The 23708-nt window shown below is 29.9% G+C and overlaps 2 protein-coding genes and 1 pseudogene across 3 annotated transcripts; 1 reads left to right on the forward strand and 2 right to left on the reverse strand.

Annotated features, from left to right (window-relative positions):
* Window positions 1–173: 173 nt before the first annotated feature.
* Window positions 174–3877, reverse strand: LOC114385749 (receptor-like cytosolic serine/threonine-protein kinase RBK2). Its single transcript, XM_028345806.1, has 9 exons — window positions 3714–3877; window positions 3157–3263; window positions 2653–3015; window positions 2106–2357; window positions 1849–2003; window positions 1662–1741; window positions 1402–1537; window positions 993–1142; window positions 174–828 (listed from the first exon to the last, which is right to left on the reverse strand). Exons 1-9 carry the CDS (start codon window positions 3749–3751, stop codon window positions 625–627), a joined length of 1485 nt encoding a protein of 494 aa, XP_028201607.1. The 5' UTR covers window positions 3752–3877; the 3' UTR covers window positions 174–624.
* Window positions 3878–5331: 1454 nt separating this feature from the next.
* LOC114386652 (uncharacterized protein At4g15545-like) lies at window positions 5332–9572 on the reverse strand. Its single transcript, XM_028346688.1, has 9 exons — window positions 9079–9572; window positions 8923–8991; window positions 8769–8825; window positions 7347–7416; window positions 6676–6774; window positions 6300–6509; window positions 6147–6189; window positions 5786–5864; window positions 5332–5689 (listed from the first exon to the last, which is right to left on the reverse strand). Exons 1-9 carry the CDS (start codon window positions 9355–9357, stop codon window positions 5597–5599), a joined length of 999 nt encoding a protein of 332 aa, XP_028202489.1. The 5' UTR covers window positions 9358–9572; the 3' UTR covers window positions 5332–5596.
* Window positions 9573–22480: 12908 nt separating this feature from the next.
* On the forward strand, window positions 22481–23708 carry LOC114388235 (annotated as a pseudogene). Its single transcript, XR_003661465.1, has one exon. The product of XR_003661465.1 is annotated as an uncharacterized LOC114388235 (transcript).

A 23708-nucleotide genomic window follows, 5' to 3' on the forward strand; every position in this document is an offset into this window, starting at 1 on the left:
TTAAAAAGAAAAAGAGTAAAACTTGAATGTGTTTTAAAGTGATTCAAAACCAATTCATGCTAATTTTAATCAGATCCATTTTGATTTCTATAAAAAAAAAAAGACAATTTTTTTTTAAATTTCAAATTTGTATTCGAAAACTAAAAGCTAAAAACATAAAACTACGGGTGAGATATAAAATAAAAATCACATAACACAAAATGAACAAATTAAGGAAATTTTCTTGGACAAATCTGCTTATGGTTACAATAGAAAATTAAACAACTTGCTGAAAATGGTATTTGCAATTGATGATGATCATTGACACTGCGTGGATAAAATGGAAAACGGTAATCCCCATCTAAAGGCAACCCATCCTGAAGCTTTAATTTGGCATCACAAATTATGTCCCATTTCATCACCATTTTGACTAAATAAAACTATTGGCAAACATGCTACATCCACATGAGGTTCTGCCTCCACCTCAGTTTCTGTCTTTGTTAACCTCTTCAACCCATGTTCTGGCCAGCTCTGGATCCTCTAGTGGAATCAGAATCAGTTCATGTTCTGCAAATAAATCACTGCCTTATAATTTCAACTTATGTAGTTCCATGTACACCCATTAACTGAATCATAGACCATATGCTAGATTTTATCCTCATCTTCTGTAACAGAGCTACTGCAGCCTAGAATAGTCTCCATATGTCGATCCCTCTCACTCAAAAACTTTGTTGAGTTGTACTCTTCTGCATCTAAGAGTTCTTCAGAGTATGTCCTCTGAAGTTTTGACTTCGATCGTTCTTTCATGATTCTTAAGCTCTCTTCTTCCCCTCTTAGTATATCTAACACCTGCATCCAATCAGGAAAAAAACATAAACATTAAAAGCTTTTGTTTATTTATTTATTTTCTTGGCCAAAATCAAACACAGGATCAAAGATTAATCAATTTTGCAGCTGTTATTCCTATACATGTTAGGGTCATTTGTAGAGAAATGAATACATAAGGGGCATGCCTGGCTCATAACCGGTCGCTGAATTGAGGACTGGTCTACACAGAGAGAAGCTGTTAAGGTTACAAGCTTCATCTGCTCTTCATCATAAGCATCAGCCAAAACTGGATCCACAAGCTCTTTGATGTTATTTGCAGTTAGCAAAGGTTTTGCCTGCAATAATTGTTTTGTAAAAGGGTAGATTAAAATTAGACTTTAATTTTCTATGCACTGTTAGTGTAAATATCTTCTCACTGTCGACCAATTAGAATTTATAATAGTTAGTATAAAAGTAACAAACTTATCTTATATGTCAATCCTATTAGATGACATGGTAGAAATCCTTTATCCTATCTATTTTTAATATTAAACATTTTCCTTGTCAAGATGATTAATATACATTTAGTATTTGTTTGTGCAAAGGCACACATACCCACATCACCAGACTTTTCTGTGAGCTATCCAAAGCTTGTCGACCAGTAATGAGCTCCAATAATAGTACACCATAAGCATAGACATCTGTCTTTTCATCTACTATACCATGCATGAAGAATTCAGGAGGAAGGTAGCTGTTGTGGCATCCAAGGTTGATGCAAAAGAAAAACATAAAAAACAAGTGTTAATTAATTGGTGAAAAGAAGGAAAAAAATTATGTAAACACAGAAAACTTGTGAAGATGTTAAATATACAAACCCGAATGTGCCTTCCACTTTTGAGACAGTATGGTGAGTCCATTGGTCAGGTAACCACTTTGCAAGCCCAAAATCAGATATCTGGTATAAGATTAGCATTAAACAAACTTAGATTAAACAATTAACATCCTAATTTGATTTAGAACATAAAAAGTTCCATAATCAGATGTGTGAGGCTTAAGAGGCACCTGAGGCTCAAAATCCTCTGAGAGAAGAATATTAGAAGCCTTGATGTCTTTGTGAATGATCCTTCTTTGACACCCCTCATGCAGATAGCGAAGGCCCTCAGCAGTCCCCATAGCAATCTTATATCTGAGGCTCCAATTCAGTTTCTCTCTAGGTCCTGAAATCATGCAAAGAAGAAAAAATGGTAATTATAACTTTTGTTATTATCCCAAAATTTGCATGGCATTCCAGAAACTCTCAAAATGGTTAGTATATATACCATAAAGTATGGATGACAGGCTACCATGTGGAGACAATTGAAGAACAAGAAACATTCCTCCTTCAACACCATATCCAATCAATCTAGCTATGTTGGGGTGGTCCACGTGCACTATAATGCCAAGCTCAGACAAGAAATCTGCAGTCATTTCTTCTTGGCACCCTCTTGTCAACCGTTTAATGGCAACAAAGTTTCCATCCTCCAATTTGCCCAAGTAAACCTCAGCATAGCCTCCCTCCCCAATCAAATTTTCTTCAAAAGTGAACATATAAAATAGCTTATCAGCCTAGCTAACATGATGTCAATATGTCATCATAAAAAAAAGGTTTCTCTCAGAGTTACTTTGATTAAGATTCTGTTTTGTATAAACTTCTCTATAAGAACATATGCAGAAATTTATTTCATTTTCGGTCAATGCTTATGGATAAGTTTATTCAAACAGACCCTACTTGTTGGATTAGCATATCATGGAATAGCTAACAAAGCAATAGTGTTTTTTTTTTATATCCAACGGTAACTTGATTTTTCTGAAAAGAGAATTTCATACCATGGCTAAAGTCATCAGTTGCAGCCTGGATCTCCGCGAGGGTGAAGTTTTTCCAGGAAGATTTGAAGCAGCCAAACTCAGTGTCAAGAGATGCTGCATTCAGTGATGGAATGAGGTCCTCCCTGATTCTCTTGCTTTTTCTTCTTGTCAGTTTTGGAACATTTTTAAGTGGGTGAAAAGTTTGGAAAGGCATTTGGGATCCTTTCTTGAGTAGTTTAAAGAAACCACGCCACTGGTTATTGTTATTAGGTGTCCCAGCAAAAGATCCCTGACTCTCCGAATCAGAAGTGCTGGCCCTTGAACTTGGGGTTTCAGACCCTTGACTCCTAGGAGAGCCCTCTTCAATCTCTAAAGCTTCCAGGTCTAATATGGTATTCATTTTCAGCATTAGTACAAAAAATAACAAAATGAAAAGAGTAAGAGGTTTTAACACTACATGTTTAATTTGGAGCAAAGCAACAAGTGTAGGAAACAAGAAAAGAAGAGAAAGTGGATTTCAATTACCAACGCTTGAAAATGAATCAGAAAACCCAGGTCGTGGACGCCTGCCTCTAAAAACCGATCTCTCCCTTTCAGCTATTTGTTTTCTTTCTAACTTGTGGACGCCATTGCTGCCAATATAATCTTCTTTTGTCAGCAAAAACCCAAAGAGTGTGACACAATATATTGGACATGCATGGCCTAAGAGACTAAAAACAAATTTCAATGCAACCATGTATGATCAAATGCCACCGACAGCCCATTATAATAATGTTAGCCAGAACCACAAGACAAAAAATAAATATCAACCCAACATCAAGGCATGGTTGGAAACTCGGAAGTAATATTGTAACAAAAACGTATTAATTTATTCACTAGTCGGTTAATGTTATATTAAGGAAACAAACATGAAAAAAATACAAATTGAAAGTTGAAACTAATAGAAGAAACACAAATTGATAGACCGTGGTGGTGCATGCATGAGATGAAAAACAAACGTTGCATGAAAAAACAAATAGAAACAATGAAGAAGTAATAACAAAAAAAAAAAAAACATGCATGAGGGAAAGATAGTTAATTACCTCGGGGAAGCTTGTGGTTCTCGTTGTTCATCGGTCATGGTGGCCAATTAGGCTAGGCAAGACGATCGAGTTTCCGAGAACCAAAAGGGTAGCCACGGGAATGACGAGCACGCATATAGAGTCAGAAAGGAAGATCAGAAGAGAAAGAGAAAGACATGCATGAAAATGAAAGTAGCGGTTGGCATGATTTTTCTGTGTCTTCCTACTTTCCTATGATAATACAACAACGTTGTCATTATCTCTCACACCGGTTTTTAATGCCCAAAATACGGCTTTAGTTTGTTGCTCATTCATTGTTTCTTCTTTTTAATGCATATCTGAATTTTCTCCACCCTTTGATATATATAAATAAAATACTATTAAAATGGATAAAGAAGTTAGTCTACGAAATTAAAACAGTCAAGTTTAATTAAAAGGTTGTGGCTGGTTGGAGAAATGCTTAATGACTTATGAGCTTGTACGTAGGGATGAGCAACTTCTCTCCCTCCCACGTCTTTGGCACGTGGAGGTGAAGCCAACCAATGACAACAAATGCCTTTAGTATTTTATTTTATTTTTATAAATGGCTTTATTAGTTAATTGTTTGGAATCATCCTCACCAAAAAAAAATGTTAATTGCTTGGAACGACGATATCCAACCTATAATTAACAAAATCTGCCTATATTTCAAAAACAAAAATTTACTCTCTCTACAAAATTAATTTGTATTTAATTCTTATATACCAAAAAAATTATTTAAAATCTCAAAATGTGATTTACCATTGTGATTTACCATTGGAGTGAAAAAAATGGAAAAAATATTGATAGTGATATAATATTGAGGGGTTCACAAAAAAGATGACTAAGATCTCAAAATGAGATTTTCTATTGAAAATGCTTTAAAAGGAAAAAAAAATTTACTAGCATGTGAAAAATTGTAATATTCATAACATTTTTTTTTATCTTCACAATAATTTTTTTTATTTTCTTAACTAATTTCTTAAAAATATTAGTTAACAAAATCCAATTAACAATATTGTAGGCAGAATTTTAATCAATTTGAGAAAATTAGCAAAGTTTTTTTTAAAAAAATATGTATATATTTTGAAAAGTGTGGGAAGAATCCACATGTGTATATTAGTACCTATGTCTGTTAATTTCCTTTTAAATATCGATTTTTTTAGAAAGGTTTACGCACCGCCGTTAATTTCTTTTAAAATATTATTTTTTAGAAAGATATAGTAATCTTAATAAAAAAAATCAGAACATTAATTATAGCTCTAACCCAATGCAGTGAAAGAAAGCCTTGCTTTCATATGCATAAAGCCAGACAGCCTTAAGGAGAAAACGTCTCGGTTTGAAGCAAGTAAAGAATAAAAAATGGAAGAAAAATAAACAATTAATGATTGTAATTATTTGTTATCAGAGCATCTTAATCAAGAGATGCTTAGTTATGAGATTTTTAAACTTAAAGAATCAGTTCTTATAATGATTCATTATAAACGTGTTAATTCTTTATATAAACAAACATTTTTATATTCTTAAAGTTACATCATTGAAAAGAAAAGTTGAAGATCTTAAATCACAACGTTCACCAAAAATGAGTTAAATTATTACCCATGTCTAGTCATCTCAGGGATGAAAGCAAGAACACACAGTATGCATTTCCTAAAAGGACACCAATGGTCGACCTGTTAACAGACTTGCTCTTGTCAAGAGAAGTCATTCCCCAATTCAAATTTACAGGCTTGGAAATTCAAATAAAACTTTATCACGCAATAATAAGTAATATGTAATTTACAATGGGAAAAGGTTGCTAAAGTAGTGGGAATATCAGTTGTTACAAATTAACTAGGAAGTTGGAACAAAACTTCAGTCATGAAATTAATTTCCGCATGATAGTGCTAATGGACATTGCGCGTTATCAGTCCCTCAAATATAGTATAGAGGTCCTTGTTTTCAGGCCCAAATAACTCATTAGCTTTCTGTAGTGTTTCCTGCAATTTCACACACACACATACAAGTGGCAATTAATAGAAATTTAGATATATTGGGAGGGAAGCATGGAAGAGGGAATGAGGCAGAGATATTACCTCTTTAGTTTGTTTATGAGAATTCAGTTCCTTAACATTTGCCAAAAATGCACCAAACTGCTCATAAGATAAACGACTCCTAATAATAACAAACAGGAGAAAATGAATGAAAATTCAATAGAAAGTTTAAGTATCATCAAACACACTTTGACATTTGTGCTAACAGATTGAAGTGCCGTTTCACTTAGAATTCCAACCCCTTCCCGAAAAGTTCAAATAGATTTTTGTATTATTATGTAACGACTAAAAGAGATTATTTTGACTTAAGTAGCAAAAAGAAATTGAATCTATTTCATAAATGTCATGTTAATTTGCAAATTGTTTGATAGCTAAAATTACTTATTAAAACGAGCAGCCTCACCTAACTTGGCGAAAAAACTCTTTTCCATCCACGCGTGTTCGTCCTGAGATAACAAAATTAAAACCAGTGAATGAGCCATTGTTATGAAAAAATGTCAATAAAAATCTGGTAAATAGAAATGCAACAAAAGCAAGGATCTGAAGGAAGTCTCACCAGTTTGTGACCCTACTGAAGACCTATCATCAAACATTCCTCTTGAGGTTGAAAAGGAAATTGCATGGCGCCTTGGAGACACAGGCTTAGATGATGTTCTTGTTGGGGATACCAATGCAGACATACTAGGAGGGGAACCAGGGGGAGTAATTCGAGGGGTGCTAGTTTGAGATGCTAAGAGGAGATTATGTGATGCTCGAGATTTTGAGCCTGCAATTTTGGAAATACACAAGAATGGTGAAGATATATAGCATATTTTTGTTCACTTTTCAGCAATACCAAACCAAAGATAGGCACCGTATATTGTGTCTATTTTGATGATACACAATTAAATATATGTATGCTATTGCCCCATTTGATGATAATACTAGCTCACCATCAGACTCACGATCCTCTGCTAAATAATTTCCCATATCAGAAGTGTTTATTCGCATCGAAGATGTTCTAGAAGAAAGCGTTGAAGATGCATCATCATCTGCAATCAAATAAGAACTTATCAAAACCAAAAATGAGAAAAATACTGCTTATATTATTCACAGTAAGATCAAAATGCTACCATGTTGGGGATTCTCGGCCAAATATTATGTTATAAAACTAGACTAATAAATCAAAAAAGAGTTTCTATGAACAATTAAGTAAATTTCCAAAACAATTCTTCGGTGCTACAAGTGGCACGCACACCACATGGGGGTCCATCTAATCTAGACTTCAAGTATGAATGTCGATTTGGAGAATTTCTTGTACATTTTGTTTATGTAATTAAACTTAACCAATATTTAACAACAAGCACATTAAGTGTTACTAATTAGAACAAAAATTTGCGTAATTATTTAATGTAAAGTAACAATATATGTTATATATTAATTTAGATTACACAATATATGTAAACATGTACACAAGCACTCCTCCCTGATTAATTTGACCAATTGGTGGTGATATGAGTTTTGACACTAAAGAATTATACTACTTTACATACAGGAAGCAACAGAACCACAAATAGTAAAGGTGAATAATGAATGGAAGACAAGTTGAAAGTAGTCAAGGTACCTCCAAATTGCGATGTGGAAGTGAAACTTGCTTGACTGTGTAACTTAGCTGCAGTGTCCGGCGTTCCTTCCTGTGCCAAACTCAAATGCAAAGCAAATGTTACGTCCCCCGATAACATTTGAAATAAATAGCAAAATGAGAAATGTTAGCGGTACTTAATTCATTAGAAATTATCATTGTAGGATTTTTTTTTCATTATTCTCTCTCCTGATTTAATATATGTATATTAAATAAGAGATAAAACTTATCAAAATTGATAATTTTCAATAAATTCTAATCAACCATAAATATAATGTTTGAGAATCAATCATAAATATAATGTTTGAGACAAGATGTGAGAGAAAATATAGTAGCAGTCCTCCCCTGTTATTATCTTCATAGACAATGTAAACATGGTAATTATTAAATTTTTTAAGTGAAGTTTATAATTAATGATCCTTATATAAAAGAAAAGGGGAGTGGAGATAAAGAAATGAAAAAAAAGACAGATCGAGCATATTACACAAAATTAATTAATCAATTGAACTGATTTAAATAAACAGTACATGATAATTACTAAATTCAGTAAGATATGAAGCTAGCCCAAGCAATGCTACTAATTAAGATACTGAAGCTTTTTTTATTTATTTGTTTTTATACAACTGAAGCTTAATTAGTTATAGGAAAACTATCATGATTTAAATTGATATATCTCAAAAGGTTCTCGTTCACAGAATCCTATTAGTAGATACAGTTTTTTCTTGAACTGGTTTAGTATTTCACAATACTCGAAGATTACTAAACTAATAAATTAAGCCAGGCCAAGATAATAAATAAATAATATAAAAAAAACTTCTTCAGTACACGAAACAGCTACTTTTGCACAACAACTAGAACCATAATAATAATAATAATAATAATAATAAGATATTAGTTAATTAAAAATAAGGGTTAATTATATTTTTATTCCCTTAAATTTTTTAGATTCTCATTTTTACTTCTTCAAAAAAAATTTGACAATTTTTAGTCCTTGTTAATTTTTCATCGGTATTTCTAATCTCTCTACATGTTTTTTCATTTTAATTCCATATTTATTTTTATTACTCAAAATTAATTTATAGTTTATATATTTTTATTTTTTATTTATTTTATATTTAAGATTAATTTTGAACAATAAAATAATTGAGGAACTAAAAATGAACCAAAAAATTTAGAAGAAGTAAAAGTAAAGGCAAAAAATTAATGGAAGATTAAAAATTGTTAAAAAAATTGAGAGACTAAAAATTTAATTAAATCTAAAAATAATAATCAAAATAAGTTTTTAATAAAAAAAAAGTATTGATTATATTTTTTTATAAAAACTTTAAACTTTGATTTCCTTAACCATGCACACCCTTGTTAACATTTTTATAATATACTATAATAAAATAAAAAGTAACGTACAGAAGTATCTTCATCCTCGCGAAGTGATTTCATAAGCGTCTTTCTGAAAGTCTCCAACTGCATTGAGAAACCACCCATGACCCATTAGTCCAACAACAACTGCATGCAATAAAAATTCAGATTTGAGAAGAAAGCAAAGTACGTAATTTTGCACCTTGGAGACATCTCTGGTGAGCTTTCTCACTGTGTTGGAAAGCGAAGCGTTCTCCTTCAGCAAATTCTCCTGTGATAATAATATCAAGCAAAAATGAAACATAAATAAAAGAATTGGTTAGAGTAAACTGAACCGGGTTCAGGGACCGGTTCGGACCTTGTCTTGGTCGGCTCGGGCTAGCTTATCGGCGGCTTCGGAGAGAGCGGCGTCGATGGACTCCACCTGAGACTGGAGCTCGGCGATGAGCCGGTTCCTATCGGCGAGTTCGGCGCGTAGAGCGGACGACTCTGATTGGAGCGCGTCGACACGTGTCGACAGCGCAACGGAGGTGATCTTGCGGGCCACATCGAGCTGCTCGTAAGGATCGGACGGTAGAACATTTAGCAACTCCTCCGGAAGATCCACCTTCGAACCACTCGATTCACTCACCAGCATCTTCCTCTTCTGCTCCTGTTTCTTTTTTCTTTTCTTTTTTTTTAATTTTGGTTATATTATATAGTACAATTCTTGTTCAATTTATTTTATTTTGGATTTATGTGCTACTATCATATTTTGTTAATGAATCTGAGAGGAAGGAAGAAGGATTGGAATTGGATAGTGAGATGACACAGATGAGTGTCTCGGAAGACGTTTTAACTTTATCTCTTCTTTTTTTTTTTTTCTTTAATGAATGAATTTCTTAATTTTGTTTGATGCCAAAACTTGTGGCCTGGTAACGTTTGAATAAGGATAGGACTTTTGAATGAGAGACAAGAAGACACAGTGGTGGATATTGGCTCTGTAACTTCTGTGACTCATAATAACTCACAATGCAAGAATTTATTTAGATGTCACTGTTTTGTGCTTACTTTATTTGATTTTGTTACCTACCTCCTCAAATGGCCAAATGGGTCACCAGTATTTTCGTAATATCAGAGCAGGGGCATTTATCTTTGACAAAGGACACAATAGCCCTAACTGGATTCAGAGGCTGCATTCACAAGCAAGAGAACGAGAACACACAAGGACCAGGTAGCAACAAATTGGACTACAAATATGAAATAAAGTCTCTCCATTGGATTAGATTGAATTGGAATGATAATATTGAGTATCATATGAATAAAGATAAAAGTATTAAGATTTTGAATTTAAGTTTAGTATCAAGAAGTTTATTTATGATTTATTAGTTAAATCTCTTAAATGTTTAACTTTTCTCAATTTTTTGGCAGAATCATTTTTAATAAAAAGAAAATGAGGTTGAAATGAGATAAAAAAAAAATAGAGTTAGTAATGACTGATAATATACACTTGAAAAATCATTATTAAACCATTACTTATACTTTTAGAATTGAATTTTTTAAAAACTTTTAACATGATTTTTCGCTGTTTAATATAGTTAAAAATGATTGCAGTGCACACCTTCTTTCTTTTTGCATTTTTGTTGATAAAACATCTTCAATCGATCGATAGAGTTGTTTCAGAACAACTTGTCACCTTGCTGACCTATTTTTTACTTGGTCATCATGTTTGCCTGATCTACCATTGTCTAACATTGCATATGACATCTTCTCAATAAATAAAATAAAAATTGCATACACGCAAGGTCAATTCTTCAGTGTTGCATTCTTTCAATGGCAAATACATCTGTGTCCAACCCAAGTACACCTGTAAGAGTAACGTTATGTTTGGATTGAAGTTGAAAAAATAATTTTGTGAATTCTAATATATAATGTGAATTTTAATGTACAAAATAAAAAAGAAGAAAATTGTTACTTTGAGGCTAAAATACTTTTAAATTCTTTCATCTGAAATTTAAACGTGCACTAAAATATATGCTAATATGTAGATGTTTCTTTTGATTTTGAGTGGGATTAGATGGTTGCATGGCATGGGCCTAGCACAGCATACTTCGACTGGGATGGGCTTTATATGCCGAGCACCTTGCTCGCTACTTTGGACTTCCGAAATCGTTTCCCTTCCGGAATTCCAAAAACAATATGGAAAGTGCATGAAGTGTTATCGGCTACTTGCTATCATGGACATTTATTCATCTGGCTAACTGACCCCAAAACCATCCATTGGGCTGTTAGATATTTAATCTTTGGCACTTACTATTTACATTTTTCTAAAGAAAAAGGGTATGATGGGCAATTAAATATAAAAGGGGGAGATGAAGGTGTACTTAGAAAAAAAATGAGGGTGTAAGTAGAAATTAACTTGGTCTTTTTGTTGAATAAAGGACCAGATGGCCCAGATGTATAGTTATTGATTAAGGTAACGATGATTTGTTAGTGCTAATTAATAATGACGAGTTTTGTAGGGTTGAAAATTTGTGTCACCTTCATTTCAGACTTTGAGATGGGAAACGAAACCTTAAGATTTTTTCCTGCATTTAGTGGGCCATTCATTACTGACCCGTTAATGAATGCTTTTGATTGCTCACCAGCTCCTTAAGGAAGAGCATAAAAAAAAAAAAAAAAATCAGCTCCTTTATGACCATAACTTTTTGTCGATCATTTAGAGCCAGAAATCTGAATGATGTACAAGTAGATTTTCTCTAAGTGTTCCTCTTATCTTTGGTTTGAAGCTGTTGTATAATAACTGACCAGATCTTTTCACGTCATTGTTGAAATTTCACAGCAAAGGAGCATTTGGTGGGGCATTTTCACATTGGTAAATCTTAATGGTATGTCAATACAATATTTGAAAATCTAAGGTGCAAAGGTAATGTTTTAACTATAATTTATCTTTTCAACTTGTCAAAGGTAGGTTGTTCATATGTTAAGATTTCAGGATTACGAGAACATCTTTCATGTTACCTAATTATTATTCACTTTATCTCATTATAATATTCGTTCAAAGTTATTTTACATTGAAAAGATAATAATAAATAGATGAAAATGAATAATAATATTATAAAATTAATATTATATTATCATTAATTTGTTTATAAATTTTTTTATCCACCATTAATAATATAAGAAATATAAATAAAAAATATGTAATTAATATTATAATGAAAAGTTAAAATAATAATTATTTTAAAATAATTTTTTTCTTACACTACAATTACAAGACAGAAAAAAAAATAATTAGTATAGTTAAAAGTTAAACCAATAATCGTGAACTTACTCACACATTGTATATTCACGACCTTTGAGATTATGCTTTTCGGATTAAAATATTTGCCTTATTGAATATGTGTTCTTACTCAGACAGTGACAAGTATATTCACTAACTTTTAGTAACCAAAATAACAATCTTTTTATATGAGAGTAACCGTATATATTATATTTATATATAGAGAAAAAATATATGTTATAGCACGAAACATCTTTTTATATGAGAGTAACCGTATATATTATATTTATATATAGAGAAAAAATATATGTTAGGACATGAAACATCTTATATCAAAGTGACAATTAAAGTTAAATCGTATAATTATACATAAAAAAAATTAAATTTAATGTCAACAAGTTATCTAACTTTTTAAGTAATTATATAACATTAATTATTGATCTTGCATATTTGATTATATGATTTAAATTTAATTATTTCACTTTCACATAAGATACCTTATTTTCATATGATATGTTATTTTGTATCTTACTTAATTTAAAAAATAATAATTTAAAGTTAAAAAAAGTTTTATAAATTAGAAGTTGTTTAACAATTTTAACTTAAAATTCCCTTTCAAACTAAAAGCTCAATATCATTGTCGGACATGGTTAGTTCTAGATGAGAGAAAATGGCAGGTTATGGTATGCAAGATTTTTTTAATGCTACATTTCAATCAATTGTTTTTTTAAAGTTATTTTTCTCTTTTTTTATGAAAGTTAAATTCCTTATGTTTAAGAGTTTTTTTTAATTTATTAATTTGGCTCAATTTCTCTCATGCCACACTAGAATTAACACCATCAACATTGTCATTTAGTTTATTTGGAGAGTGATTTGTAAAACTTAACATAGTGTCATTTTTGTATATGTTGGGTAAATTATCACTTAATTTTCCTTATTTATTCTAAAGTATACATGATTCAAGTTTTATTTAAAAAAAAACACAACAAAAGAAGAAGTACTTTTGGAATAATTAGACCATTAAAACTTTTGTTTCAATCATTTAAGACTTAAACAATGAATATATATATATATATATATATATATATATATATATATATATATATATTACCTTATTATTATATTAAAGAAAGCTGATAGATTGACCGTCCCACCTTATTTTCTTGTCGATTTAAACAAGTTAGCATATTAATATAATCCGTACATGAATTGACAAATGAGTCCAACCCATTTTGTGATCCCATCCTTTGAATGATACCATGTTCCTTTCAAGCCACCTGTCCCTTCTTTTGGATGCTTCAGCTCTCCTTCCCATGGTATTAGTTTCTATACCGTGTTTGTAAACTGTACAGGATAAAGGGGACTAAAACACACACAACATATTCTTTGCACTTAATTAACTATTATGAAAAAGGTTTATTCGACCCCACACCTTATGAAAACTGAAAAGCATATTTGATTTGTTCCCACTACTTCTTTTTTTCTTTTTAATTTTTTTAGCAAAAATTATTGAAACAGACATGTGGGAATAGAGAATCGTTTATTATTATTGTTGTTATTATTTTCAGAAAAGAAGTTAAAACTCAACATTGAAATGGGTCCTGAACTAAGTCAAAGAGAGCTACAATGGAAAACACTCAAAGGGCGAAGGAAAAAAAGAAATAAAGAAAGCAAAGTGCAACGATAGTAATATGAGAAAACTCTAATGTTATATGCTTTATTGTATTAATTTTTTAAATTCATGTCGTAAATATTTTTAAAATTGTATATATTTAAACATTTTATCATTAAATTAGTCTTTTAATAATTTAATTTATTATTAAATTAGTTTTAAAAACAAATGTCCCAACTTTAACTTCCAAAAACAATATTGTATGACGATACTTTAGACTTTTTAAAAAATAATTTAGCAATTAAAATTTTAAAAATTCAAATAATCAGATGTATAACTCTAGAATACTAAATGCCTAAATTAATTTCAGTATAATATATATAAATTACATATAACTCTATCAACTTGATTATCTAAATTAATTTTATTTATTAAACTTCGTTAACACTAACATATTTTAATTTTGTGCGTAAACAATAACTTTTTGAAAGTAGTAATAACGACGATTGATTTGATCATATACTTATATGGATCCGCTTCCTTAAATTAAATTGCTCGAACCTAATGAATATTTTTTTGAGGTACTGTGAATCTTACCTTTATTTCAAGTTATGCTACTAAGAATTCTTCTAATACAGAACAACGTACAAGACAAAGTTATCCTCTTGCAAAATTATGTTTTGGTTGTACACAACACAACAAATATTATATAATTTTCTGACATATTTAAAGATGAAACAGCATATATTATGAATTGCGCGCGCATTATTTATATATCATGGAATCATTTTAATTACTGAAACTGGTATGACTTGAATTTAGAATGTTCATCATGCATTACAATGCCAACTATATGCCTAGGTGTCCAAGTTGTAGTTTAACATAAGCGTGTTAAGGATAACATGTTTTGGCGTGAGTTTTAGTCTTTTAGATCCACGCATAGCCAGATTTTCACGTCAAAATCGTAAGACGCAAAAGTTACCAAACACACGTTGGAAATCTATTTAACACTCTTTTTACGTGTACAATCTCCAATACTGGCTCGGGATGCCAAAAGTAGCAATGTTCCAATTCTTTACACTGGTGTTCAATGGTGATGATCACTTGTAAAGATTCGAACATCTAAATAAGCAAATTGGTAGAATAACTATGCTTATTGGTAAAATAACGATAGTACATGTTTAGGCAAGTGTGAGACGCAAGATCTACATCCAGGGTCAATGGCTCACGCAAATGGCCTAAGACTGAGGTGAGAGATTATTGAGCTTTCAGCATCCAAACGAAGCTAGTATTGAGGTGTATGGCTTGCTAGTGTTATCAACCATTATGCACAAACTTAATTAAGCCATGTCCAAAACAAAATTCAAGTGACATTGAGTAAATTGTTGAAACGTAGAACCATTTTTTAGTGTACAATAGTTGTATTGATGTTAGAACTTAATATCTCATGTATATTACTCAAATCTCATCACTAGACTAACCTTGTGATTTTGAAATGAATAACCATCATAATACATGCATAAAGACCTTTGCTTGCGAGGATATTCATCTCACCCAAAAAAAATATACCATCTTTCCTTCATTTGCCACATACACATCATGCATTATAATTGTGCGAATTTAGTCTTTTAAGATTTAATTGTGAATTAGGTTATCTAAGTATCACAATTATATGATTTGATCCTTCTGTTACACTTTCATTTAATATGTAATCAAATTTTTTTATGTGACATAAGATAATAATATATTAATGACATGATAGTTAATGTATTATTTGACATGTATATTAATCTAAATTAATCATATTTTTAATTTATTTGGTATCATAATTGTAAGGGATTAAAAATACAATTAAATCACATTCACATATATGTTAGATAATATGTTAGCTATCACATTATCATCTAGTGTCATGTTAACAAATTATTAAACTAATAATTTGAAGTCCCAACAACAACAACATTTTATGCCAAAAAAAAAAAACAACAACAACTTACACACGTCACATTCCACAAAGGCATTGAACATACTTAAAACATATTAATTAAGGTTTATATTAGGGTGTGTTTGATAGAGAACGATGTTAAATAGTGAAAGTGTGAGAAATGAAAATACATCAAAGAAAGATGAAAGTGAGGGTAAATAACAAAAGGAAAAAGTAAAAAAAAATAGAGATTGAACAAATATTTATTTTAACCCATAAAGGAAGCATGTTTATTTAAAGGTGTGACAAAAAAAAATATTTGACGAAACAAATTTAATGATTGTATAGTCAATTATATAAATTACATAATTCATTATGTACAGTTACCAGAAAATAAATTATAAATCAATAATCACCCAATCGACCATGCGAGAAACATGATTAATTATGTTGCTAACAATAGAGAAGATGCAACAGATAGAGCAGAAAACAAATAACTATAATTTGTTTTGGGGAGTGATAAATTTTGGCACTATACAGACATAGACAATGAGACTTTAAAAGTTAAATAACATGAGTCTCACTTTTTTTTCACACATTTCAAGTACCTTTTACACCCACCAAACATCATTGATTCTCCACTTTCATCTCTTTTCGCTGAAAGTGTTTTCAGTTGTTTTTTATCCTCTTAAACCAAACACTACCTAGTCTGTCTAGTTTGATTACGGTTCTTAAATTTTTTTTTAATGGTTTTACATTATCAGATTTATTTGATGTTACGCGTGATACACATTATAAAGTTTTATGATAATTTTGATTAAGGTTTCACTTGAAAATCTCTTAATTTGTTAAATTCACTTTCGTGATGAAGAATAAAAAAAAGTAATATTAAAGTGTGGTTTAAAAAATGACATACGAACTTGTGAATTCTCTGGGATGTTGGTTTGTTAAAATTTTAACCTTTTTTTTAAGTTTTTAAAATTTCTTTGATTTGATATTGATCCTTTATCTCTTTACGCTTTTCAATTTGTTCCGTTTTTGTCATATACTGATTTTAGTAGTAAAAAACTACTAAAGTTTCTAAAAACTATAATAATGGACAAAAATTTATAGCAGTAAAAACAACAAAGGATAAAATGGACCAAATCAAAATATAAAAAAAATGTATTACAAAAATAAAATAAAAAGTTATAGAATCAAATTGAATAAAAAATAAAGTTGAAAGATAAGAATACTAATTTTGTGATAAAAAATTAATGCTGAAAATTGTAACTAAATATGCATAATAATTTATGCAATTATATTATTAAATTTTGTCTATTACTTTTGTAATTAATAAATAACTTCTCATTTGTTTTTTAAAGTGAATTTTCAATTGAACGGTATTAATTTTTAAATAAAAAAATCCAATGAGACAAGAGCCGGTTAAAGTGGGTAAGTGTTTCTGTTTGAGTAAGCAATGGAATGATTGACCAAAACTGCCCCTGCTTCATTCGAACACTGACACCCATGAAGAGAGGTGAAATGTCCATTTCAACCCTTACTTTTTAATGTATTGCATGGCCATCTTCTTTTGTTTATCTTTTATAAAGATTGGCTTTGATTTTATGGATTATTATTTTGTGATTGAGATATTATATATTTTGTACAATAAAAATGTTCAAAAGTTTATACAATTATAAGAGAGATTAAAAGAAAAGAGACAGGAGTATAAAATAATAAGATGAAAGATGTGATGAAAAAATTAATGTTATAAAAGAATATTATAAAAATATATTATATGAATAATATAAAATAGGTTAGAGAATGATTGCAGGTTAGAAAATAAATGGATGGTAAGGGAACAGCCAAGTTGAGTTGCTCTTTAAAAACTAGATAAAAATGAATTATTCAACAACATTCATTATTAAGAGCATGAACGAAGCCATGTGAAGTGCCAAATCATTTTCCCTTTATTATACAACATGCACACATATTAATTTCTAATTATAGTATGGGTAAAATCGTGTGGTTTTTCATTTGATATGTACTATAGTTCAGAATATAATGTCTAAATACACTATTAGGCTTTCACTAGCTAATTACCTTGATTAACATAGGACACCAGATGGAAAGTCTCCCATGTAAAATAAATACATTGAACAGATTAAGAATTCCATGTAAAATTATTATATATTAATATAATAAATAACCACGATATATAGCAAGTAATATAAATTTTTCAATGATCATTCTGTAACATGGTTATCAAACTCTTGAGTTAATTTGTTAACTCTTACGAGTTTATCAATTCACTTATCTTTGTGAGTTGATTCTTAAATAAATTCTTTTTTTAGTAGACTCTGGTAAACTTTACAAACTTTAAGTAAACTCGTTATATTCTCGAGTTTATTATCAAATCAGCAAGTTAAAAAAATTAGATCAAAATATAAATCATTTTGGATTATTTTCTATCTATTTTGTGTTCAATATACCTTCATTTATTGTGTTATTCTCAAATACAAAAATTCTCACCTTTAATAACATCAAACTCTTGTTCTCTAATAACATCAAATCCTCGATGGGAATAATTTATCATTACTATAACATCTACAAGTTATTATCTAGTAGTGATGCATTATTAGAATTAGTTATTTAAGTATTGTGAAATTTATGATATACTATTTTTTTATTATACTGTTGAAATGTTTAATGGGTATATATTATTTATAGATATTTTGTTATTATTTTTATATGAAGTAAATTTTTACGAGTTTACAAGTCGAGTCTATGAAACTCTCACGAGTTTACGTAAATATAATAGTCATATTCTATTTGAACAAAAAAATCTATAAAAGATATATGTGATCTCCTAAAAAAAAAAGACAAGTATTTATTTTACTTATTTAAGGCTACCACATTGAATTGTCTATACTTAAATATATACAATTTTATTATAGTTAGGGGTGTATTGGAATAGACTTTCAAAGGATTTTAAAAAGATTTTTTTTTTATAAAAAAAAGTGTTATGATATTCAATTAGGATTTTTAAATAATATAAATGAGTCTTATGGTATTTAATTAAAACTTTAAATACTTTTTAAGGAGGATAGCAAAATCATGTGCTATTGAATTAGGATTTTTTTTTTATAACTTATAAAAAGTCTTTTGTATTAAAAAATATATAAATTTTGATGGTTTTTTTTTTTTAAAGATTTCGATGGATTTTATCAAACTTTTTAATATAAAACATCTATCAAACAATCTCACTTAAATCCTTAAGATTTTACTAGACTTTTTTCTTTATTTTTTTGTTGGTTATATGACTCTTTTTTTCTCATCACATATATTCTCCTCTTTCTTGAATATTCTTCCAGATGTGTATGTCATATATATTTTTTCAATTCTTTTGAAATAAAAAAATGTCAAATATACTCATTCACTATGCACTTTTCTCTTTATTTTTTAAATTAAATTAATGTTTGTCTTATGTACTAAAATTAACTACATTGTTATTATATTAACTATGTTCATTACCTGTTTAACACTATTTTTGTGATTATCACCCTTAATTTTATCATCCAAATAACTTATTAACCTTTCTACTAATTTTCTACCATCACTACTCCCTTATAACATATGTTTATTAATTCATCCCATTTAAACATATCTTTAGATTTATCATGAAATGATGGTAGTAATTAAAAGAATAAAAAAATTAACGTAAAATTTTAAATCTATTATTCAAATCTAAAAGTGTGAATGAGAATATGCTATTACAAGAAATGTTAGTATAGAAGAATATAAAACTAAAATCAATATAATTATTAAAAAATTTAAAAAATTATACTGATTTTATTTTTTTTAATTCAAACCTCATCAAATTTTATTATTTTTTTCACTAACTCTTGTAATTTTGAATGTTTTTAAAAAATTCAAAAAATTCTTTTAAATCTTATAAATCTATAAAATTATTTTAAATTTTTATGATATAAATTCATTAAAATTCAAACCATCATAAAATTTTTATAAAAAAATATGAAAAATCATAATATTCCTATACAATCTTTAAAATCCATAAAACATTTTTATGTTAATTTTTTTTAAAAAAAAATCTAATTCAATACACCCCTAGATTAGATTTTGGTCTTCCCAGTGTATCACACGTTAACTTTGATAATTATCTCAAAACAATATGTGTGACATACACCATAACAACATATAATGAAAAGCCTTTTTATTTTATTATTCAATTACATACTATTATACATAATATAGTTATTAATTTTTATAATTGACATTTAAAATATATACTTACGATTATTTCTAGTTAATTGATAATATAAAAATCCTTACCATATGCATGAATGTTTAGAATTGCATTTGCAAATCGAAGTATACCCTAATTTCCACGTCAAGTAGATAAAAGATCACTATTAACGTGTTTATTTGTGTTACTTAGTCATGTTGGTTGATGTCATATAATATAAGTTTTTTTTTAAAAAGACATGCAAGCTACAGTATTTTAAATTATTGTGTTTTGATGTGTATTTTGAGTTTTAAACTTAAGTCTTATATGGGTCAAAAATAATTTTTGCATTGATTAAAATACGTGTTTGGATCTACATTGTTTTAGAAACACGTATTGTTATATTTTTAAGTCTAAGATGTTCAGATGTATGTTGGAAACATAATTTTGAAATTTGGACTCAAGTTTAGCTGAAATAATTAAAAATAATTTCTCCATCACCTTAAACTTGAGTTACAAAATGTATTTTAAATATATCCCTATTATCTTAATGGATAGCAACAATTAAATACATAAACATGCATATTTTGATAATTTTAAACCAAAATCAATTTTAATTGAAAGTTTTTAAATAATTTGTATGATAAAATTAGTTTATTTAAAAATTTCACTTTCCAACTGACTCACGTTTATTTAAAATTAGTTTTATAAATTACATTAATTCAAAATTAATTTTATAAGTGCGTGTTCAAACAAGCACTTTAGCTTCAGTGAATGCGAGTCCAATTTTGAAGGACGCCAAATAAAACGTGCATCACATTGATGTAAAAAATCACATCTAAATAAAAGTTACCAACATACTAGAAATCACATAAAAAATAAACATTACATAAATACCAAAACTCTTTTCATAACAGGTATTTTCTTCTTAATCCTAAAAACTGTTACTGTAATTTTATTAACTTTGAGACATTGGATGTCTTTATAAGCATTTTCGCAACTTTCATCTACTAAGCTCAATTGTATTTGGTTATGACCAAAAAAAATCATCTATATTTTAGTGTAATTCTTACAGTAGTTTCTTACGTTTGGACTATTTCAGACCAACAATATTTCTTATTTAAAATATCTGTTGATAATTTACTACTAGCAATATTTATTGTCCAGTTTGAATTCTTCCATGGGAGTGGGAGTAGATTAGTCAGCAGGGAGTAGGTGATCATTTTTTTTATACTATTGATATAAAATATCTGATTCATAATTTTTAATAAGATTTTTTTTCTTAACCGTCCTTTATTACAATAAAAATATACTTTAAAAAGTCTATACAATAAGAATGTAAAATTTTCAATGGTTTAAAATACTAAAATTTTATAATAAATGAGTTATTGCATAAATAAATACTTTTATTCCCAAATATGAACAATTGCAAAGTTTAACTACTAATGAACTAAATCTTTTCTTTTATTCTTCTTTGTCTCAAAAACTTATTTCTCGAATTTTGGAAATAATACTTTTAATAAAATAATAATCTTAGTGAATAAAGCAAATTTCAAAAAAATTTGCAAATAATATTCTCATTCGGTGTGGTAATCGAAAAATTCAATCATGATATATGCAAAATTAAATTAAAGTAACATATACATGTTTATAAAACATCCACACAAAATTATAATACCAACAATTCACTAAATTCAATTCTTAAACAAACAAATACCACAACTTAGTAGTTTTGAGAATCACTAGACTTAATTGTTTAATTCTTAGAAGCGTTTGGGATCATAAATTTTTCAAAAGGTCTACGAGTCGAATTTATATTGCATGATGTCTCAGTGTCTCTTTTATCATAAAAATATCTCATGTAGATTCAATTCTCAAAACAAGCATAAATTTTTTATTCAATTATTTCAACGATATTAATATATCACGACGCAAAAATTCCATATATATATATATATTATCACAAATATTTTAATTCAAACAAATTTTTATACTAATAATTTTTGAACTAAAATTAATAACAATTATTATATTAAAATTTTAAAATATTCCAAATAAGTTTTTGTCATCCACAATACTCAAATTCAAAACTTAACATAAAAAAATGAAGTCTAATATCACTTGGATCAAACATTGATTAGTATCAAGTGAGATTTTCATTATTACTACTACTTCTTTCTCATGATGTTTAAAAATATTACATATAGATTAAGAAATATTTAATAAAATTAAAATTTATTATATCCTTATTTAATGTCTTAATCTCTAATAATGCTTATGTTATTAATATGGGATATTAAATAATATATTTAAGAACAATGTATTAATTAGATTTTAAAATGTTAAAATATTAAATATTTTTAAAAAATGAAAAAGAGTGCATAATGATTTAGCAGGCTAACCTCTCCTACCACTTTTACACATCGTTGAAGATGGCCAAAATATACATCAATTTTATTTTAATAGAAAAAAGAAAAATCTTGGAAATTGCAAAATTATTGGGCAACCTCACCTGGACCCCACCGAGAATGACAACTAACCGAGCCTACACGGTGCCGTTCCCTGACGTCAAACAGAGTAAGAAAGGAAGAAAAAAGAGTGTGACGTCGAGCGTTAACGGAAAGAACCCGTTCCACTTGTGAAATGAAACCCACTATCTCTCTCTTCACGCGCATCGCAAAGTAGGTGGAAACCCACCTTTGTCTCCTTCCTCTTTCTCCCCTATATATTACCCTTCACCCTCTCTCTCCCTTCCTATACCCGACCCCCTCTCTCTTTTCTTCCCATTTTGCCCCTTCCTCCTTTCCTTGTTTCCGAGGAGGGCCAACCACATATGCTAAACAAGGAAACTAAATTCTAACCTCCTTCAGATCTACACCACCCTTCTCTTTTTTTTCCAGTTTCATAAATTCTACACCATGGGCACGGAGGTTCTACGGCCACAAGATTGTTTCACCCACCGCATCGCTGTTCCACCGGCGGGGTTTTCCCGGAGAAGAACCTCTGGGACACACAACAACAATTACTTCAGGGGCACGCGGAAGCCGGTTACCCGACCCGAACAGAGAAAACGGGTTGTGGAGAAAAGGCCCAGCTTCGATGATTCGAGGTTTTCGAGGTTGGAGATGGAGAAGGTCACCATTCTCCGGAGGGGGGAGTCGCTCGATTCGAAGCTGAAAACCGGGGCTTTGAAGAAGGAAGGTGACAATTTGGTCGTCGTTGGTACCCAGAGGCTCGGACCTGACCCGGATATGGTTCAGAAGCAGATCCGGATCGTGGATTTCAGGTCCGGACGCCAGGTTTACGCCGGATCGGCGTTCTCGGTGTCGCCATCGCCGACCGCGCTGCCCTTGCCGTCGTTTTCGAAGAAGCAGCCGGCGGTTGCGGTTGCCGACTCCGCGACCCGTGATCTCAGGCGTCTTCTTCGGCTTGAATGAGCCGATTCGCGTCCATTTCTGGGTTTCGGGTCCCAATTTTAACCTACCTTGGCTTCCTTTCTTCGTTCTGTTCATTAATCTAGAATCTTCTGCTTCTCCGTTACGCTCCCTCTGATTTTGGAGTCCTGACCTGACCGTGATTTTTTTAAACGGGAGGGCGGATCTGGAATTGGGGAAAGTTTGGGGGCCAAAGTGTTAATAAAAGAAGTTTGGATTAGTTTATGACATCTTGTAAGATTGTAAGATCTTGTGGTTGTTGTGGTGGAGGTTGGTTGTTAAGGGCAAGTTTAGGTTGTAATTTCAGATTAGAATGGAGAAAATAAATAAACTAAAAGTAAAAAAAAAAAAGAAGAAGAAAGAAGGGAGGGAGATGGGGTGTTTGATTTGTAAAATTTCCGGAAGTGTATTATGGGGTTGTTAATTATGTGGGCTAAAAAGGGATTCTGCTTGTAGGTCTGTGTACCCACCCTTTTGTAATGTAAAGTGAAAAAATTAAAATAGGGAAATTTGGCCAGATTCAGATTA

This window comes from Glycine soja, chromosome 15 (assembly GCF_004193775.1).
Source record: "Glycine soja cultivar W05 chromosome 15, ASM419377v2, whole genome shotgun sequence".
NCBI lineage: Eukaryota > Viridiplantae > Streptophyta > Magnoliopsida > Fabales > Fabaceae > Glycine > Glycine soja.

What these genes read in the sequence shown, in the direction of transcription:
- LOC114386652 (XM_028346688.1), bottom strand. Translation starts at nt 9,357, where the DNA reads ATGCTGGTGAGTGAATCGAGTGGTTCGAAGGTGGATCTTCCGGAGGAG. An exon ending in CCCGAGCCGACCAAGACAAG is followed by an intron (nt 8,992 to 9,078) that starts GTCCGAACCGGT and finishes TTATTATCACAG; the next exon opens with GAGAATTTGCTGAAGGAGAA. An exon ending in TTCCACATCGCAATTTGGAG is followed by an intron (nt 6,775 to 7,346) that starts GTACCTTGACTA and finishes ATTTGATTGCAG; the next exon opens with ATGATGATGCATCTTCAACG.
- LOC114385749 (XM_028345806.1), bottom strand. Translation starts at nt 3,751, where the DNA reads ATGACCGATGAACAACGAGAACCACAAGCTTCCCCGAG. An exon ending in GAACCACAAGCTTCCCCGAG is followed by an intron (nt 3,264 to 3,713) that starts GTAATTAACTAT and finishes TTATATTGGCAG; the next exon opens with CAATGGCGTCCACAAGTTAG. An exon ending in AAAGTGGAAGGCACATTCGG is followed by an intron (nt 1,538 to 1,661) that starts GTTTGTATATTT and finishes ATGCCACAACAG; the next exon opens with CTACCTTCCTCCTGAATTCT.